Source organism: Lissotriton helveticus, chromosome 6, assembly GCF_964261635.1.
Source record: "Lissotriton helveticus chromosome 6, aLisHel1.1, whole genome shotgun sequence".
In the NCBI taxonomy this organism is placed as follows: Eukaryota; Metazoa; Chordata; class Amphibia; order Caudata; family Salamandridae; genus Lissotriton; species Lissotriton helveticus.
Window position 1 is genome coordinate 1441134302 of NC_136067.1, and position 20073 is coordinate 1441154374.

Genomic DNA, 20073 nt, shown 5'->3' on the forward strand with positions numbered 1-20073 from the left:
GGGCATTCAGCCAGGCCAACCTCACATTTATCTTTCATCAACAAACGTTTCACGTCATACGGCGTCCTTCTATATGCAAAATAATGCATCATCTATATAAACAGCTGAGAAGCTATCTTATTATATCACATGCACCACATAGCAGGTGAAAGGTGGGTTCGGCATCATAATTAAAATCTCTTTTGAGCGGGTGTTTTGGCATTTAGGAATTCCGAACAATTCACCCCAATTGTGTGACATATATGCTTTTAAGCAAATTCATGTCAATTTCCTTTTTTCCTTAGCAAGTGTGCAGTATGCAGTGTACACAATTTTAGTACTGTAGATATATGGGCACACATAATATCATCATTAATAGCAGTTATCTTTACACCCAAGCAAATTGATTCCTTACTGGTAGCGTTTGCTGTCCTTTCAGCTCATTTTCTGTAGACATGAGAAGCATCTCCAACTCCTTTATTCGTTTTTCTTTTTCTGGGTCTTCGTCATGATAGTGTCTCTGAACGCAAAATATGACAGAAAAAAAAACATATGGGTTAATTTGCCACATCGGCGCTACACTGTGCCTGGAGGCTGAAGGCAAGCATCAGCCAGGTTTCCTTAGTATAACTAAATAATGCCAGTGTCACTAATCTCAGATTACAAATTATTCTTGCCAGATGTTAGATTACTGCTGCTATGGTGGGGGTTATTTGCTCATTTACATTTTCTAAATTCCCTTGTAGGCTTTTAGTTCACTCAGTGCTTAAACCTCCTCCCCCTCTGGACATGTTTGGGTTCTAAGGGTCTGAGAAATACTGCATAATATACAACTTGTGCATGACTCCCTCCAGCCCCATTAATGATCCCGCCCAAGCAACCATTTTGTATTTATTTACCTGGACAGCCGCAGTGGCGGACTGGGGAACGCTCACGATATTTACATGCAGCGCTACTGGATATGGAGCCTGCGTGTAGAAAGAATTGGAAAAAGAAACACAATGGTCAAGACAAGCCACCATCATCAGGTTCTATAACAACTCCCTCTCGTCCCTGTGTGTGGTACTTGATGTCTACTTCTACATGAAGCAATTTAGTAATCAAGACTAAAAAAAAGCAGTTTTTTTTCTGTAAGTGAAGAAAGGTGTTGTGGACAAAGTCTTTTCATGCGAGGCTCGAAAGTAAATTACATAATAGCAAAAAAACAGTTAGTAGTTCTAGTTGTCTATCAGTATGGCTGTGGGCTCGGGGATGGTACATCGTGAGTGGTACGGTCCACCTGACATGTCAATTGGCGTGGATTCGGAAAAGGTGAAGGGGAACAGGCTGCATATGCTGGGAGCATTCCTGGTTGAGCAAACAGAAAAAGCTGGCTAGGTTTTACAGAGCCTGCAGTCTATGCTGTAATAGATATGACTAGCTGTGGGTAGTAGGGGTCTAAAGAAAGTGTTGAGTATTGGGGGTCGGAATAACAAACATCTGTGTTACATGCGAAACCTGGCGACAAGCGTCAGAAAACATTCCAGAAAAAGTCCGAACCTTAAAAACAACTCTCAGAAACAATATGCACAAAACAGGAAGTGTATCAATGGACTCCAGCTAAAGTCCCCTAAATTGTGGCCTTTTGAAAATGTGATATAAGTGCAAAGAATTGACATTTGCATACCTTTTCAGACTCATCTGAAATTAAAAATGTGTGGTGTTTTCAGTCAAAAAAAAAAGTGTAGGTGAAAATAACCGAATGGAAATGGCTGAGAGGGTCGATCCCTGTTAAACCAATGGTCATTCTGCTTCTCTTGATCATACGGCAGAGACCTGGAACTATGACTGTGTCGTCAACCCCACTAAGTGAATGGGGAAAGTGGTGCTGAACGCAGCAGAGAACTCATCTGCAACCGCATAAACAAGGCGTGCAATGCAGTCAAACAATTCGGTGCTAATCCACAAGCCAACTAATGTAAAAAAAACTGCAAACTTACGTTTTGTTGTTCTGAAACATGGTAGTAGGAGTAGCTGCTGCAGCTGTTGTTGACTCGGGGGTGGGCGGCTACAGGGTGCGGTGCAGACACTGGAGTGTGGGCATAGCCCATCAAGTGATTGCTCTTTTGATAGTTTGCGGCTGCTGGGGCCTGGCCTGCTTTGGTGGACTCTTGCAGATAACCTTCTTGCTCCACTTTTCGACGCATGGTAGAATTCCAGTGGTTTTTGATAGCATTATCTGTCCTGTGCAGGATCATTAAACAGAAAAACAAACATTAGTTTGCAGTCTTATAAGCCAAAACCTCTGATGGACTTGAATGTATATCTATAGACATTCAAACAAAGATCTCCCACAGCCTTGTTTACGGGATTGTAACATGCTCGGCGCGTCCAACCCGGCTCCCAAGCCAACAAACACAAGAGGATGCACAATCCACCACCAATATGCTTTCACCTCTCTTCTCTAGAAACTACCCAAGAGGGGTGGAAGGGAGGATAGTTTAGTTCCCACAATTACTTGTCTTGCCTGCTGACTGGCAACAAGGGCAACTAGTACATATTTTCTTGTCCCTTGTACACCTGCCCATTAGGCGCTTCGCTGTCATGCTACCTCATTTTACAAAGGTGGAAGAAATTCCACGTCATGAACAAAACGCCCTACCTCTTAAAACTTTTTGATAGAGTTTTACTATCCAAAGACTCTTCAAAGCTGTGTTCACTGCATCATCAACTGAAATGTGAGCAAATTATGGTGATCTTTTTTGCTCTACGCAATCTAGTCCATTAGGCTCTAAATGCAGAATTAATGTTTGGCATGCTAATGCATGTATTTTTGTCGATTCTCCTTTCCAGCGTGGAACTAATTCAACAAACAATAGTTGAGAGAAATATACAACATGCCTGTATGTCCACTACAATCAACGGGGTATCTAATGAGAAAGCAGGCATTGGCAGTGTGAGTAGAAATTGGGAAACAATCAAGAGACTTGTAGTAAGTGGTGACTCTCAGGCACATAAGAGACTTCCAATTTAAGACGTCAGGCAGTACATAGCATCACGGGCAGAGTATTTTGAAAGGGATTACACTGTCACCTTTAAGCTCAATATAAAAGATCATATGGCATTAAAGGATACACATTGAAAATATATCCTAAGCTATACCAACTACAGATCTTCTACGGACAAATTCACTTATACATGAAGGGAGTGATTCAAAATCGCTTAAAAAGTGAGAATTAAAAAAACCCTTGTGATTTCCAATGGTAGTCAAAACTCATAAAAACAGAAGAAAGCACATAAACTAACAGGTACACTAAAAGCTCCTTTCGGTGACTTGTATTGTGTTAAAAAGGGGAAACTCAATCTAAAGACACTTTAGGTATGCTACTTTTACATACAATACAATGGGATACTTGTATCTAAGCAGGCTTCAAAATGGATTTCATCCCCAGATATTAGAATTTAAGAATTTCTGTCTGTTTTGCACTGGTGTATACTTTACCTGCCAGGTAGCAACTTTGCAATTTCAGCCCATCGGTTTCCGAGTCGCTTGTGTGCCTGGTAAATAATGCGATCTTCCTCTTCGGTCCAGGAGGTCTTCTTCACCTCGGGGTTAAGATGGTTGTGCCATCGCTCCCTACACTGTTTCCCGATCCTTCCTTTCAGGTGCTTGGCAATGACAGACCACCGCTTCGGCCCATACTTCTGCACCAGTTCGATCACCTTCAAACAAAGACAGGAAAGCGTGTCAAGAAGAACAATTGCCCCCCAGGGTAAACATCCTTCACAACGTGGTCAAAACACCGCGGTGCTATTGTAACATCATACAACCCCAACCAGCACCCTCCCATGGGTGCAAACGCTGTGCAGGGAGCATAGCATACAGCAGTGTTTTTGGGAACCTACTGATTGTTTTGAGTGTTTTTTCACACCTTATCTCTGCAACACCTTGTAGGGTCAAGACCCTCTTTCACCAATTAATAATCCAAACACTACCATAACACATCCAAGTAGTTCCAGACCTAGTGTTAGCCCTTCCTTGAGTACAATTTAATATTTCTATTTTCCACCCCTGCTTTGGGGCCTGAACTATTTGATAGACCCTTACCCGCTGATCTTCTTCTTTGGTCCATGGCCCTTTGATCAACTCCGGGTTCAGTACCTTCTGCCATCGGTGTTGGCACTGGACATCGGTCCGGTTCTAATTGTACAAGGGGAGAAAAGCATGCATGAATTCATTGCCTTATACTGAAGATGTGCGAAGTGTTGTGTCTTTGCGATAACAATCTACAACGTCATAACCTGTGCTGGTCTAAACACAAAAACAGGGAGGCTGCTCTGTTACCGCTCAACAGAAACCCCAAAAGCAAAACCCTTACAATAAGAAGTTGCAGACTCAGCTAAAGTTGGCAGACATGGTACCCAGGGAGACATGGGATTGTGTGCACCAACCGTGCCCATGCGAAATTTTATTTTCTTACAAATGTTAGTGAAATGAGCTGCCATTTTGTGGCTGGAAACCTTTATTCTGCCAACCGATGGGCTACCCGAATAGCAAAAAATACCAAAGGTCTGCCAACCCTCTTATGACAACTTCCTTTATCCACTCCCCTTCGGTTCATCCACCGACTCAAATATGCAGTTTTTTACACAACACAGAGAGCACAAACCATATACATAATAAACAAGTCGGAGACATTCAACACAAAAAAGCAGGCTTCTAACAATGTTTCTCAAGTTACATAAAAGCAGAGGCTGTTTGTCCAGTAGAAGCAAAGAAAACTGATGCAGCCCATGAATCACCGCATCTCCCAACCCTTAACTCCTCAGCAAAGATGGTGGGGGAATAGGGTCAGTGCCATGCACCGCCAATCCTACCAATGCGGCAAAAAAGTAGCGCAAGCATGTCATAACTACCATGAGACGCAACACACAGAAATACACAATCATCTCCACTTACAGTAAGGAAACTGGCAATAACTTTCCAGTCTTCGGGGCCATTCTGCTCCACTAGTTTCTTTAGCTTCTCATCCTGAGACGTGGAAAGAAAACCCTATTACTCTGCCAGTCATTCTTTACTTTTGATGCATCTTTCACTGTCCGGGAAGGCTTTGCAGCCAATCCCATCCCACCATCTCAGCTGACTCGTTAGGAGCGGTTTGGTGAGGCTGCCACTTAAGCCTGCACATTAATTAACTTTTTTATTTAAAAATAAATGCACACTTGGAAGGCTTTGGGGATCTTAATGCAGAAATGTGTGGTTTAAGTGATGAAACAAAAAAATCCATAGATTGTTAGGGTTTGCTTTTAATTATAGCAATATACACCGTGGCGACCTATTTCATTAGCTTTATTCTTAAATATAGATTCCACTTCTGATTTATTTGATCTTCCCTATTACATTTTGCAATGCGCTTTTTGTTGTTTTGGTTTGAACTTATATATAGTTTCAGAAACAAAATTTGCAAACGCTGGTAGCACTCACAAGTGACCCCCTAGATCCAACCCCCACCCCCAGAATAACCGTGGCTTCGTAATTTCCATACAAAATCTTGGCCTCTTGGTAAAATTGCCGTTATTTCTTTACAAATGTGGGTCTTGTGTACAGCCAACGCCAAACAATTGTATTATGTTTTAACTAATATGGTTTTACAAGAAAATAAATCCTCTGAAAGGAAGTGCTCATGCCTAAAAGAGCCCCAAATATGCATATTAAGCTGCTCTGACATGTCTGATACACTTGTATATGCATTATTTGGCATGGGAGCATGAAGACCCGAGACCACTTTGTTGGTTCTAGCTTTAAAATATATGGACCAAAACATCTCAAAGGATGGGAACCGATTATCTCCCTGGAAAAGAACAGGTCACCTTACAAAGTTACCCTGTGCCTTATGCATTACTGGATGTTTGACTTGTCAAACCCAAAAAGTGGATTACTTTGGTGTCAGTGCATCAAGAATATATTAAAAAACAAACATGATGGCTCATTTAAGCACATTTTTGGGGAATGCTGCAGAAATGATTGAGGTTTCAATGCAACAAATGTATGCCCCACACCCATATACCCAATCCATTCATCCAGGATATCAGCAACCTCAGACTCACATATAGTAGCCCTGCCAACAGGGCACCACCAAGCCAACTCAGTCACCCAGGACACCACCCACCCAGCAAGACACCAAGAGCACCCTCCACCAATGAAGACGAGAGCACCACCCACCACTGAAGACACAGAGGAGTCCATCCGCCAAACCCGTCACCCATAAGGCCACCCATCAAGCAAAGAGACATAGGAAGCTACTCAACTCGTCCAACCAAGTCACCATGGATAGCAAGTGATCCACAACACACCCAGTCTTCAGTCCCAAGAGGCTGTAAGAATGGTGAACACTACACTCTCCAAAACATTGTTACATGTGATGCCAGCTTAAAATGTTCAAGTGTTCATAACCAATGCAGAAAGCACTGATTTCACCCATGAGCTAGATGGGGTTTTATAGCTAGATCTTCAAGAATATTTTCTCATTCAGTGTTCTCTCAAAGATAGCCTGAAACTGGCATGTAAAGGATGTGGATGAATAGGTTATTGTAAGCCTGAGGGCAATAGATATCCCTGTACTGATAGTGATCTGCATATCAAAAGGCGAAAGAAAGTGTAAATGCTTTTCAGAGGTGACAAAACAAGACAATGCCCCACAGAAGACAAATGAAGACTTTTGGAGATTCAAGCTCCTATCAAGGTATTTGTCAGTGAAAAACGAAGAAATGTTGACTGGCTAAGTCTGTCGCAACTACAACATTTTTAAGCATGTAGCCGGATCCACAAAAATGTCCATGAAGTAACAATAATAATAAAACTTAAAGGACACGTGCAGCTAACCCTTCCTTTTTGACTGAATAGAGCCACACCGGAAGCCAGTGCAAACAGCAGGGCACAGATTTATCAGCGAGTTAATGCATCTGCTGCAAGACATACATGAGTAAATTGCAGGTGATAGGCGTGTTTCTCAAAGCAATAAATCTACCTTTCGTCCACCGACTCTCATGAAACAGAATGACGGATTTGGGAAATTTTTAGAGCATCAGATTGCCACCTATACGAAGACATGAACTACAGGTAGTCAGTGCAGGTGCCTCAAATAAGCAGCGACATGGACTAAAGTCAGCCACCACAAAGACTTCAAAAAAGTAGTGACATGGACTACAGGCAGCCAAGTCAATGGCCATAAAAAGCAGTGATATGGACTACAGGCAGCCAAGTCAAGGGCCTAAAGGAAGCGGTGAAATGAATTGCGGGTAGTTAGCAATAGGGTCTCAAAGAAGCAGTGGCTGGCTCTTTCCATATGGCTTGAGGAAATGCTACATTCAGCTCTGTAGGCCGAGAGTGTCTAGACTACTACTGTACTGTGGGTGTGTGAAGAGAAGAGTGCTGGCAACTGTAACTCAAGGTAGGGGGACAGAAAAAGGAAGAACCTTCCTAGAAGACTTCAGATGCAAAATGTAGAAGCTAACTTCTGGAAGAAAGGGAGACATGCTTTCATCAAAAACACCAAGGTTTCAAACTAATAGCTCAAGTTTAGAGCTAGGATCCATGGACAAGGGGAAAAAGTGTGACTGAGCGGCATTTACTTCTTGTAAACCAAATGTTTACTGAAAAACTTCCCAAAGGCTAAACATCGCATATGCCAAGGTGATCAAAAGTATTACTGACAACCATGACCCCATCCTGCCCAAAACATGACAAAGAAAGATACGCAATACCACCAAAACTACTACATTCGGAACAAATCAGCAAAGCAGAGATTTAAACAACTCTTCCAAAATCTAAAATCAGGATTAGGGTGGGTAAGTCCTTTTATGGTGGAAGAACAGCAGGGTCAAGGACTGACAGACAGGATGTGGCTGCGGTCAACCTCAAAAGAGGTAGCCTGACCTATCAAAGTTTGGAGGAGAATGTCCACAGCCACCTCTGGGTAACCCACCGACTTCTTACCGAAGCCACTTTTATGGGCCTGTGTCCCCCCCAAAGGAGTGCCCTTCCTCCCCCATGGCTACCGTAGCTGTATGGGCCCACGCTTATCTGTGGAGCTCCACAGAAGAGGAGTGCCTTGATGCCCAAGTACAATGTTAAGGGGCCAACCAGGACTCTGGCCCCCCTACCTATGGTGGTTGTGCCGGTCTCCGAAGCCAATGGATGGGCAGGGGTTGTGCGCATTGTGACGCAGCCGACACCCACCCCGGCTCTCGCCCTGATTGGGCAGCACGGTTTGGCCCCGGAAGCACTCAAGTGCTTCCGGGGCACGAGGGAGCAAGTCTGATACGGCCAATTTCGTCCAGGGGGATTAAAAGTGGCTGTGGAGCAGCGGGCGGTCTTTTCATTGGCCGCTTCACAGCTGTTCCTGCACACAAGATAGTCTATGCAACGGAGTTTCCCCCTTTTTCTTCCTTTTCTTACAGGTACAGGACTGGAACATCAGCGGTGATTTGAAAGGAAAAACGATTGGCTGAGTAGTGCGGTCTCATGGCACACTGGGAGCCAGGCTGGCTGAGTGAATACTAGCCGGCCCCGCATTATAGGTGTTGCGGTGGTGGCTCCGGCTGCAGACTGAGGCACACGCTGAGCTGCATACAGATTTACGGTGAGGGAGGAGGAGGTGTGTTTCCTGTTCTCCCCCCTAGGGGCGCTTATTGTGCTAGGATGCTTATTGCTGGTAGAGCAGGGGAGCTGTTTTTAAAACCATAGGACAGCATTGAATGGTTTATGGAGTCCCAAGGAGTGGGGGGCGGATTTGTTTTCATTGAGGCTGTGTAGGGCTTACTGGCAAATAGAACTTTAACTAGTTGTGCTAGGGGCGTTAGAAGTTTTGCCGCTAAGTATTGCGGCCTGTGGTTTTGCATGTCAGTGGCAGCACGATTGGTACATTATGGAACCAATGGCACGGAAGGGCGAAAAGCGTGTGAGTTCATGGAGGCCATGATGCAGAGGATGGATGATATGGGGCAGGCCTTAGTGGATTTACAGAGCCGAGTGGAAGTGCAGGAAGGGACTGAGGAGAGGCCCAGACGGGCTGGGGTACCACCTTGAGCGGCATTCCCTCCGGTGCCAACAAGGTCTAAAGCCAAGCAAGTGGGGGTTGGGCCCCACGACCCTGAGGTCACTGGATACTAAGCCTCCGGGGCCATCCGCTCCAGTGGTGGAGGTCCCAGCTACTGGGGGAGTGGGGCAGTACCAGCAGTTGCTTCACCAGGAGGTACGGGGCAGTCAACCAGTTCCGGTGGTGCCAGCAACCACCCCAGTCCCGAGTCAGGTGATACCGGTTGTATGTGAGGGCCCATCTGGTGGTGTGCCTGGGCACTCAGATTTGGTAGCCAGTTTGCTAGAAGTACTTCCCTGGTTAGCTAAGGCAGGAACCCGGACCCCAGCAGTTGGCTGTGGGGCTTTGTTGGACGATGTGTTAAAAAAGGCCAGGAAGCTGGTGGCACAGGTTGAAGGGTCTAAACCAGGGGGAGTGCAGAATGTGTCAGTAGGTGCAGCAGCAGCTAGTGGTACACTGACCAACAAGAACCTCCCAAAATAAGTACAACGTCAGACGATGACAAGGCCAAGAAGAAGGAGGCTACAGAAACAGTTATGGCGCAAGAGTTATCAAGTTTAGGTTTGGGCAAATTGCGATCCTCCAGGGATCGGCTGGGTAGGCATATTTCACAGGAGGTGAGAACAAAAATTTGGAATGGGGAGTATGTAAATAGGTTTCCTTTGTTACTTGGTAACGCGGATAAGGAAGAGGTGAAAAAGAATAAAGAGTGGTGCATCCCAGGGAATGGGCCAGTTGGTCTCAAGAAAAAGATTGAGGAAACTCTGGTTAACTGGATAAAAGGTTTCTCTAATTACCAGGCGATAATGGCTGAACGTTTCACTGGTTTAGGCGGACAGATGGCATACTACCAAAATAGGATATCTTGTGCGCATGATGAATACGGGGGAGTGGGATGGAAAGAGTATGATAAGGAATTCAGGAGGTCAAACAACTGCACTGCATTTCACTCTGCTAAACCAAATGTTTACTGGAAAAAAATCACAAAGGATAATCTGTGAGACTGAAGTGGAATATCAGGATATTCGAAAGAGTGGTTCTGAAATCATATACCATGAGACTGAAATGATAGGGTGGTACCCTAGTCAGAAAAATTTCGGATCAGCAATGTATATGTGCATTTCCTTAGCCAGATCATACAGTATTGTTTTACTAGATAGGAGAAAACATTCTGTTTGTCGAGGATTATCCACTAATCGGCTAAATGTTGACTATTGGAAGAGAGTTTCACCGCTACAATAAAGTACATTATTTGTATTGGCTTTCAATTAAAAAACCCTCTTTTCCTTAATTTACTGCTCGCGTGGAGGTTGCTCTCAGGCAAGGACCCACAAACCCCATTATAGAAATGTATTTTATATGCAACCATAGGGCCAATGGGAGCCAGCATCAGTGCCACTTGCCTTCTACATTTCTTCGGACAACCTTAGATGGGACAAGCGGTGACCAGAGCCTGGCAGATGCCCCGTGCATGAGAAAGCAAGCAGAGGCCATGAGTGTTGACTCCTGTAGGAAACAGGACTCCTCCCTTCTCACTTAGCAACCACTCTCAAACAACAAAGGGCCAGAATTGGATAACCAAACAGTGGAGTGCCTCCAAGTCCTCCCGCGGACACCCTCGCAGCACACTACTGTGTGAAGTGTCCGGAGGGGTTGTCAAGGCTCAGATGCGCTGTCTGAGGCATATAGTAGATCAAGGGCTTAGACAAGCCCTTCAAATGGCGGATCCTGGGGTAAACACACACGCTGTTTGTTTGCAATTCTCCAGTTCCTCGGCAGCGTTTACCTCTTCGCGAGTCCATCGCGTCTTCCCCAAGTGGCGTTTCCCGCCTTTACAGAGCACGCCGTCGTAGTCGTGGTCATGGTCGTACATGTCAATTTCCTCTTCGTCTTCATCGCTGCTGTAAATACTGAGGGAAAACAAAACAGAGACTGGAGTGAGCAGTGGGAGTTCACGCCACCCCATATACCCCCCAGGAGGAGTACCAGTAAATCATACACAGAGATCTTTACAAAAGGCAGAATCTGTAAAACTGGCACAGCAAGATTTAGCTCTGCATTCTGGTGTCCTAAGATTTCGAACAGGTTCTACTGTTTTCGGTATCCACAGATACAAGTGAAGGGCTGGCCGGTTTACCGGCGCGGTGCAAGTTCAGGCCTGCTCTGGCTGTGAAAGCAGTGACAGATTACACTTGGCAGCCACCGAACAGGTGAGGCTTTAAAGCATGGTGCTCCCAGAGAGGTGAAATCATGCTGGGTTTCAATTCACGTGCATATGCTAGTGTATTTGACCCCCAAATTAATGCAGTCACATTTTCTACACGAACCTTAAACGGGAGCCTTGTCACTGCCCAATTGTTTTTTTAGAGAATAAGAATGCCTTCACTCTTAAAAAAAAAAAGTTGGAGAAGTATTTACTTTTTTTCTGAACTTTTTTCGACAAACATAAAAGGCAGGACATTGTTACATCATGAAAATCGAGCATCGAGGTGGCTTTTCCCATTAGTATACATTAACATTTTTCTTGATGAAAGTTACAACGGATTTACCTACACAAACAGAACTATTAATGCTGTATGTAATACTGCCTACCAAAATACAGCGTATAGGGCCAGCGTTGTTGAAAACTTGTGGACAACACAAACTTGAACAGAACGAATCTAAATCCAGGCCACTGAGCAGATCACGTTGTTTTGGAAATAGACCGAACACCAAACACACCCACGCGCACTTCACGCTCAGGTAAAGACAAAGGCGGGCCTGCAGTGTACGGTTTCCACAGTAACCCGCTGAAAGAGAAAGCCTATCTCAGTGGCTGGACTGTTCTTAAAATCAGACTTCGCGCTGCGCTGACCCACCGCGCCCTGTGCAGGAAAACCTCCCACGCGTGTCCTGTATGACACAAGGGGAATTCACCAAGGTTCGCGTAGTTCACAATTTCTTCATATAGTTAATCTTGGCACTTTAGCACCTAGCACTTAAACATGGCACTTTTGCAACTAATCAGAGGCCAATTCACAAAGGCATTTCTGAGTATCTAATGTAGTACTACACAGTCATGTGATAAAAAAAAAAAAAGACGGGGCACATCCTGTGAAGGCACAGAGGGGCTCCTCAGCCCCCAATAGCTCAAAAGTATTCAGCGGACCGCTGAAGGGTGGAGACCGTCCTTTACTGTAGGGGCTTGTGTTAACATCCTGGTACTGAATACAGGTGTACTACTTCAGGTATCCATAAATACCTTTGTGAATCTGCCCCACATCTCTGTTTAAGTACCCTACCAAAAGGCAGTAGGCAGCCCTAGGCTCACCCAGGGTGCGTTCTGACACCAAATGCAAATATAATCAACTGGGCACTTGCTCGCAAGTACCCCCAAGTGAACATAGCATGGCTATGTTACAGATCAATAATAACATTATAACTCGCCTTCATGTGTGGTGGCTCACTGGGGACAGCACATCACTGGCAGAGGAATGCAGGGGAAGTCCTGGAGAGCAATGGTTATTTCTGTTTTAGGCCCAGACCAAAAACTCTTAAGCTTGTGAGGGTTGACCCGGGGACCCACGGCTCATGCTTTCAGAAACCTGCCAGGGAACAGGATGACTACCACAGCGGTGAGGTGCAGATGTGTCACTCGGCAGGGCGCTGATGAAAAGTGAAACTTCAAACTGATCAATGCATTTAAAAAAATTTAAAAAACGTTGCTGATTTGGCAACTTTTTTCCCCCCACATGTTCTTCATTTAGCCTAGGCTGCTAGGAAATGGCGAGGGCCGTGTTTGGTTTGCTGGTGTTATAAATATGTAACTAGGCACGTTAGAGCTCACTTTTCATCGCTCAACATCGGAGATTTGGTGAAAGGGTCTCAAACACATTGGCAGCCTCATCTATACAACACAATACCTTCGCGTGCTCTAGAGCTCTCAACAGCAATACATTTCCAAGTGTTAACGTTAGCAGAAGCAACGTTTGTTATGCAACAGTATGCAGAGTGGTGCAGAGTGGCTTATGGTTGGTGGGACATTGCCACACCATCTCAGACACAGCAGGCACGACTGCCCGGGCTCTCTCTCGCGCCCCTCTTCTCCAGGACTGCATGTGGGGGTCTTCCCCTTTGCACCCTGTCCATTTTTTTTCCCTGATGGGCATTGGCTGACTGCTACCTGGTTACTGAGGCCCTAGGGAGGTTGAGATTATGCTATGCTCGCCCAAGCCTAAATAGCAATGAAGCGCAGTTGGTAATGCTGACAGTGTGTTCTTTCACTGTGCTACTTTCAATTGACGGGACTGCCCCCGTTTAGTCTGGTGAAAGCCAAAAACGGAATTCAAGAGGATCTTCTCATCACACAGACTTTTCAGGCGAAACAAATGTCAATGTTTGCTGAGGCCCTTCAAAATACTTACCCAACTACAACAAATTAGTGTCAATAAACATTTTCGATACAAAATAATCATGTTTAATGATCGATGCAGACAGCAAAAAAATGTAATCCCGTGAAAGCACGCTTGAGACCCTACCAGCACCAAACAATCTTTCTATCTCATCACCTCACCAGGGGTTTAAATGGGTCCTGTGCTCCCTGTTGTGGGTCGGGGATCCGCCTCTCTGTATCTTTGAGGTGCCAAAATCTACCTGCACTACGCCACTGCACCTCAACTCTACACTTCCAAAAGACCACGAGTTGGAAGATGCTCACTTGAAGAGGGAAATGCTCTTCGAGACAGGAAAAGAAAAGGTCATTGACGGTCACTTGGTACCTGTACCACGGGAAATAAATAGTGTTATCAGCTTGCCTGGGTGTAACAATCTGACCATGTGCAAAGGAAAGGTGCCTGCCCCCCCCCCCCTGCCATGGATGGGGTCAAGGGATCCCTATCACGTGTCACTTAGGAAGACAGCATGCACCAGGTGTGAACACGGGATTTGGGTCAGGGGTTATTGGGTACACGCTTCAGACCACGCCCTGTTTTCTCTCACGTGAGCAGGTATATTGGAACCGATGGGAGCACCTCTCGGGGAAATTATGCAAAAAAGGCCAAAAAAACCTCATTATTAGTAAAAAAAAGTTTATATTTACTGCAGTGGCTTTTTTTATGCATGAAACATTTAAAGGAATGACAGTGCTTAACTGGATAGGAGGCGTCTTCATCTTTTTCAGTGTCTGCAAAAATCTTCAATAACGAGCAATTTAAAAGGACAGACAATATTGGCTATGAACTATCCTTTTCTGATGAACTGTCGACTCCTGTGACGACTTTGACAGCTTGAGAGACGTGTGAGGGTCGGTCGTTCCCACGCCTAGATTTTCGAAGGGCAGTACCTACTTTTAGGCAGAATGTTCACATTTCTACCACCTCTATAAAGTCTGTCTGGCATTCGCCAGAGAAAGTGTTCATTTCTACCAGCGCGGCATTAAAATAGCATCTAAACAGTGAAAAGCCTGCCCAGGGGCATGTGAACTCCGTCTCTACAAACAATTCAACTCTGCCGCTGCGCACCCCCGTGCCAGGGCGGGACGCGGTGCCCGCTGCAAATGACGGCAGGTGCAAGCAAAGCCCCAGAGTGGCTCCCGGGCACGGGGGAGGGGGTCAGGTGCCGGCGCGTGCACCTGTCCGGGCTGAGGCGGCAGGTGCCATGTGCACCTTGGACGCCCGGAGCCATGCGGCAGGGGCGCAGGCGCACAGCTTCCAACCAACCCCCTTTGAGGGAGCCCAGTGCCGAATGCACGGGTCCCAGTAGCTCTTTTGCTGTACAGGTAACCCGACCGGCAATAATTCTATTTTTAACGTCTCCTAAAGTGCCTCTTCTTTTTTATGCATTTCAAAGAGAAGTTGGCACATGGTCCCTTCCCATGTTTCCTTCTACGCACACTGACAGCTCTCCGAGAGTGGCAGAGTGGCCTCAGCACCCAAGGCAGCTCCCGCGCACGCCCCCGCCACCTGCAGCACCTGCTGACAGACGCGAGACGCTTAATGAACTGGGGTCCCGGGCCGCGCGCCGCTTGGCGCCCTGAGCGCACGCCGAGCCTGACCGCGCGCGCCTGCCATATGCCGGTGTAATCCCCTGCAAACACGCGCTCGCGATGCACGCTTCCAGCAGGTATGCATGCAGCCTCAGGTACTCCCCGGGCTTGCCCGCGCCGGCACTGTTGCTGAGACACGCAGGGGAGGAGATGGCGTGTGCACGGGGGTGCCCTGCCCTCCTTCAGGGTCAACGAGTGCACACCGCGTGCACCGGGGCTGCCATGCCAGGGCACTGTGGCAACAGCTCCACAACAAGCTGCTTGTTACTTTAGCTGCCTCCGCTCCGTGCAAAGGAGGCACGTTTTCCGGAGCATCGCAGCAAACGCGCAAAAAAGCAAATGCACCTGTTCCGCTGTCATTCCTTTCCAATTAAGTGCAACGAGCAATTTACATAAGAGTCCCACACTAAATAGCACAAACCAAAAATTTAACAAATTTTAAAAGCACAACACAGACAGCACTTTAAAGTGCAACGGACATGAGAGCTGCCGCATATAAGAGCACAATTGTGGAAGTACAGAAATGTGAAACAACACAATAAAGGTACACTGGATATACAGCCTAATGCTAAACTTACAGTACTAAATGTACAAACTTAAAATAACACGTAAAAACGCATGCACGTAAAATAAGACGCACCTAAGTGGCACAGGTGTTTAGTTTAAATTCAATTGACTAGACCAAGAAAACAAATCCAAAAAACTTTAAAGTGAACCACACTAAGAGTTCACAGGCGTCAAGTGCAGAGACTGAAAAAATAAATGCGTAAAGAAAACTGACAGTTTTCACGTTTAAACAGCACGCAATCTTTAAAAGTGTTGGAGACCGAAAAGTTGCCAAGAGCAAGCCCGAGGCACGTGCTGCGTGGAGCAGGTCTGTGCGCGTGTACCTGTTCCTGGGTCGCCTTGCCATCCTGAGAGCGGTGCAGGGGGTGGAAGAAGGTGCTGCCTGCCTGCCTTCAGAGAAGCTGCTCCGCCACCAGAATTAAAGTTTCTCATGAGGAGATGCAGCGGGGCAGAGGACCTTTGGGAGGAGGGGGCTGGAGGAGGGAGGGGCGGAGGGAACAGGTTGAGATGAAAGATTGAAAAAAAGTCTGTAAACAGAGATTCCATCAAACAAAGAGCCCCTTGGACACACCCCCTCCCGCCAAATCTGGCGCCGCGGCAGGCTGCGCCTGCGCCGGGCCCTGCCCCGGGAGGAGGCCGGCGGGGGAGAGGCGCCCTTTCCAGCCAGATCCCCGCTCTGCTGCGCCGGGCGCGCCGGGGGGTGTGCGGGAGGGGCGCCGCGGGGCCAAAGCGAGAGAGGAAAAGAGCGTGAGGGGAGGATAGGGGCAGGGCCCGAGATCATAGCAGCACAGCCGCTAGCGTGCACAGGAGGGCGGGTGGAAGGAAGGGCGCTGTGTCCGGGGCTGCCCCTACCATGTGCTGCTAGAGAGGCACATGGGTGCCGGTCACTGCGGGGCTCTAATGCAAGCTGAGCGCCGTCTTCTTTCTAAAACCCGGATGTTTTAGCAAGATACAAATACAAAAATAAAAATTAGAAAAACTAAATACAAAAATAAAAATTAAAAATATACAAAAATTTAAATAAAAAAAACTATCATTCGTTGCCGGATAAAACGTCTTTGTAAAATAGCTCAGTGAGTCGAGTGGCCCATGGGTTACTGAAGGATGCTTGGATAGAAATAGAATGCAATGCTGCGCACCTGCCAGTGCCACACAACCTACCCGAGGGAACGTTTCCAACTTCTACGCAATAGATCTAGGAAACATTTTAAGAGTGTCAATGCAGGAAGTCGAGTCGACAATTGATTACTAGAAATGAGGTGTCCTTCCGAGCCGAGTAAGTTCCCTTTTGAGATTTGTTCTTTGACACATCAGTCTGCCCTTTTTAGCTTACGCTTTGCTATTTAGAACCCTGAAAAATACAGGAAGCACATTTTTACCTGAAAAAATGTACTTCTTTAATGAGTCGCACAACATCGCTGTGCATTTTTCATGCCCCCCTTGCACTCGTGTCTTGCCTTTTTGGGATGGTACAGTTTGGGACTCCCTTGCTTCACTTGTCTACCACATGCGTGACTCTTAAGCTGTATCCGTGACTCCAGGGGATCCATTTCCGATGCTGTCGTGCCCTGCACACAGCGGCAAATCCCCGCTACCTGAAAAAGCCGATGAGGTTGTATTTGCCTGGATGGATGCTGTCGAGTATGTTTTAGACAGCAACTCACTGCTCCAGCATTTCAGAAGTGGGGACACCCGAGATGCACATGGGAGGGTTTGTGGCAACAGCTCCACAATCGCCTGCATTGCAAAATATACATAACGTTTAACGTTTACATTAGCGTCTAGCTTAAAAGTTAAACTATATATATATATATATATATATATATATATATATATATATATACATATATATTAGACTCTCAAAATAAACACAGACAGGTTGCATTTTAAATGCAATGTTGTTTCCATTGTGTGTGACTCACTATTCAGTAACCCGTTTCTTTTTGGATATTTTCGTCACATCAAATTCTCAGGAACATGGTCCAGCAATCTAGGGGCCAAAGTGAGGTACTTACAAAAACAACTTAATGGGTTTAATGCACTTGCTGCATAGAATAGGGCTTACATGCAATGTAGAACTTTGCACATCGAGTTGGGAGGCACATCCAGGCTTTTATCCTTTTGTGGAAGGGGAAAAAGGACAAGTGCCCTCTCTTTGATGCTCTACATTGGGGATCCATCCAGATTCCTCCTGGATAGGTGAGGACTCTCCTGTTCAGATTTTGGCTGGGAGATGGTACCTGGGCAGCAACACCTATTACTGAAAGCCTACTGCCAACTGATGTACCAAGACCTGTGTTTTGAAGGGCAGGAAGCACAAGGATACACTCCTGTGCCCATTATTTCTGTTTTATTACTGAATCAGGATAAAATTCCCATTTATATTTGCTCCGCCTAATTTGAAGCACAATCTACTACGTCCCTTAGAATGAACACGTACATATTTTCATCTGAAATTTCTCACATCCACTATACAAATGATCCTTCCCTTATCAGCTTTCCTCAACTTTTACCATATATGCCTGTTCTCAATTTCTGGGCCTACTGATTTTTCTTCCATAGTTAAACCTACTTGTCTCTCCTCAGTCCGGCGCCCAGGGTGTTCTTGTGCCCGAGTAATCCTACCCACACTTGGACCTGTTGTATCTCTAGCTATACCTCTATTTTCTCGACCAACCATACGCGTTTCCTGCACCAACCATTCTTGTGTCCTGCAACAACATATACTGTATATTAATCAATCCCCATGCTTAATCCTCTCTTTAATTATTGCTTCGACCTTCCGTCATTGGCTTGTGTGCATGGAAAACACTACAGCAGCTTTTTACCAGCCCCCCCCCCCCAAAAAAAACTCCCGCCACCCTGACAGCCCACCAGGGAAACGCCTGGTGCCCGCCAAGGCCAGTCCGGCCCTGTGTACAGTATGAATTTTTAAGTGCTTCCAAACTGGTGATGCTATACTCCTCTGAGGAGCTCTAACAGTGCAACGTTTTTATAAGAAGTTGCACTGAAGCAAATCTGAGGAAATGTTAACCAGGCGATTAATAGCAATGACTATAACACATTTAAACACTTTGAAGTACTGTATTGTTCCTTTGCCGGCAGCTTTATTCTTTATTTTTAACGCAGTTGAATTCTTAAGCATAAGGGTTTTTAATCGAATAGTAGTATGTCCTCTGTTATATGCACTTGGCCCTTTGAAGTTATCTGTATGTTTTTCTCCGAGTTAGAATAAATGTAATCTTATGTTCAACTGTTATGAATTTCTATGGATATAGGTTTTATTTGAATAGCAGAATACCCTATGTTATAAGCACTTAACTTAAAAATAAAACCTTTAAGTATAAAGGTTTTAACTGAATAGCAGTATGTCCTCTGTTGTAATCACCTGGGGCCAGATGTACGACCCACCAATTTGCGACTCACATATTGTCGCATTAGCAAATTGCAATTTGCGTTGCATTTGCGACTCGCAAATTGGGGTGTGTAACAGTGTCTCAGACACTGTTAGCGAGTCCTAATGGGGTCGCAAATTGCATGCCTCATGAATATTAATGAGGCTGTCGCAATTTGCGACCCCCTTAGGAATAGCTAGCACTCCCAGGGATGGTGGCCTGCTGGGGTCAGCAGACCACCATGTCTGGGACTGCTTTTAAGTAAAGCAGTTTAAAAAAAAATGCAGCCCGTTTTTCTTAAAGAAGAACGGGATGCATTTAAAAAAGAAAAATGAAACTTTTCAGTTTCATTTTTTTAAGGGCAGGCAGTGGTCCCTGGGACCACTGCCTGCTCTTAAAAATATTTTCTCACACACTCACAAAGGGGAAGGGGACGCCTTCCCGTTTGCAAGTGGTTTCCCACCTACTTGAAGTAGGTGATAAACTGCGAGCAGTTTGCAAACACAAATGTGGTCGCAAAACACTTGTATATGGCGTGGTGACTCGCTATTTGGAAGGGACGCCCCTTCCTAATAGCAGGAGTCGCAAATGCTATTTTGCAAGTCACTGACTCACAAAATAGCATTTGTTTATGCCAGAACCCTTTTTTGTGGTCGCAAACTGGAGGATCTCACATTTGCGGCAGCAAATAAGGGTCGTACATCTGGCCCATGGATCTTTGAAGCAACCTGTATGGTTTTTATGCATATAGGTTTTTTATGAATAGCAGTATGTCCTCTGCTTTAAGCTCTGGCACTTTGAAGCAACCTATATGGTTTTCTCTTAACTAGGATAAATGTAATTTTAACTTCAACTGTGATGGATTTCTATACATATTTGTTTTATTTGAATAGCAGTATGCCCTTTGTTTTAAGCACTTGGCTTTTTGGAATACCCGGTATGGTTCACTATATTGCAATGTATCATTTTGTGATGATTTTTATCAATCAGACAATACATCTTACCTAAAATTATGCATTAGGATACAATAATT

At 45.5% G+C, this 20073-nt stretch overlaps 1 protein-coding gene across 10 annotated transcripts in view; it reads right to left on the bottom strand.

Moving 5' to 3' along the window:
- Positions 1-16770, bottom strand: part of MYB (MYB proto-oncogene, transcription factor) — a 43757-nt gene extending 26987 nt beyond the window's left edge. For 4 of the 10 annotated variants that reach the window (XM_078649242.1, XM_078649237.1, XM_078649239.1 and 1 more), the window contains exons 1-8: positions 15969-16135; positions 10843-10966; positions 4919-4990; positions 4067-4159; positions 3461-3681; positions 1959-2202; positions 879-947; positions 395-499 (exon numbers count right to left, since the gene is read on the bottom strand). In XM_078649242.1, the coding sequence (XP_078505368.1) occupies positions 395-499; positions 879-947; positions 1959-2202; positions 3461-3681; positions 4067-4159; positions 4919-4990; positions 10843-10966; positions 15969-15991 (951 nt within the window). In that variant the 5' untranslated portion in view covers positions 15992-16135. Of the gene's footprint in view, positions 1-394; positions 500-878; positions 948-1958; positions 2203-3460; positions 3682-4066; positions 4160-4918; positions 4991-10842; positions 10967-14185; positions 14247-15968 lie in introns of those variants that run through there. The other 6 variants (XM_078649238.1, XM_078649236.1, XM_078649232.1 and 3 more) reach the window with 5 other exon arrangements.
- Between the last annotated feature and the right edge of the window lie 3303 nt (positions 16771-20073).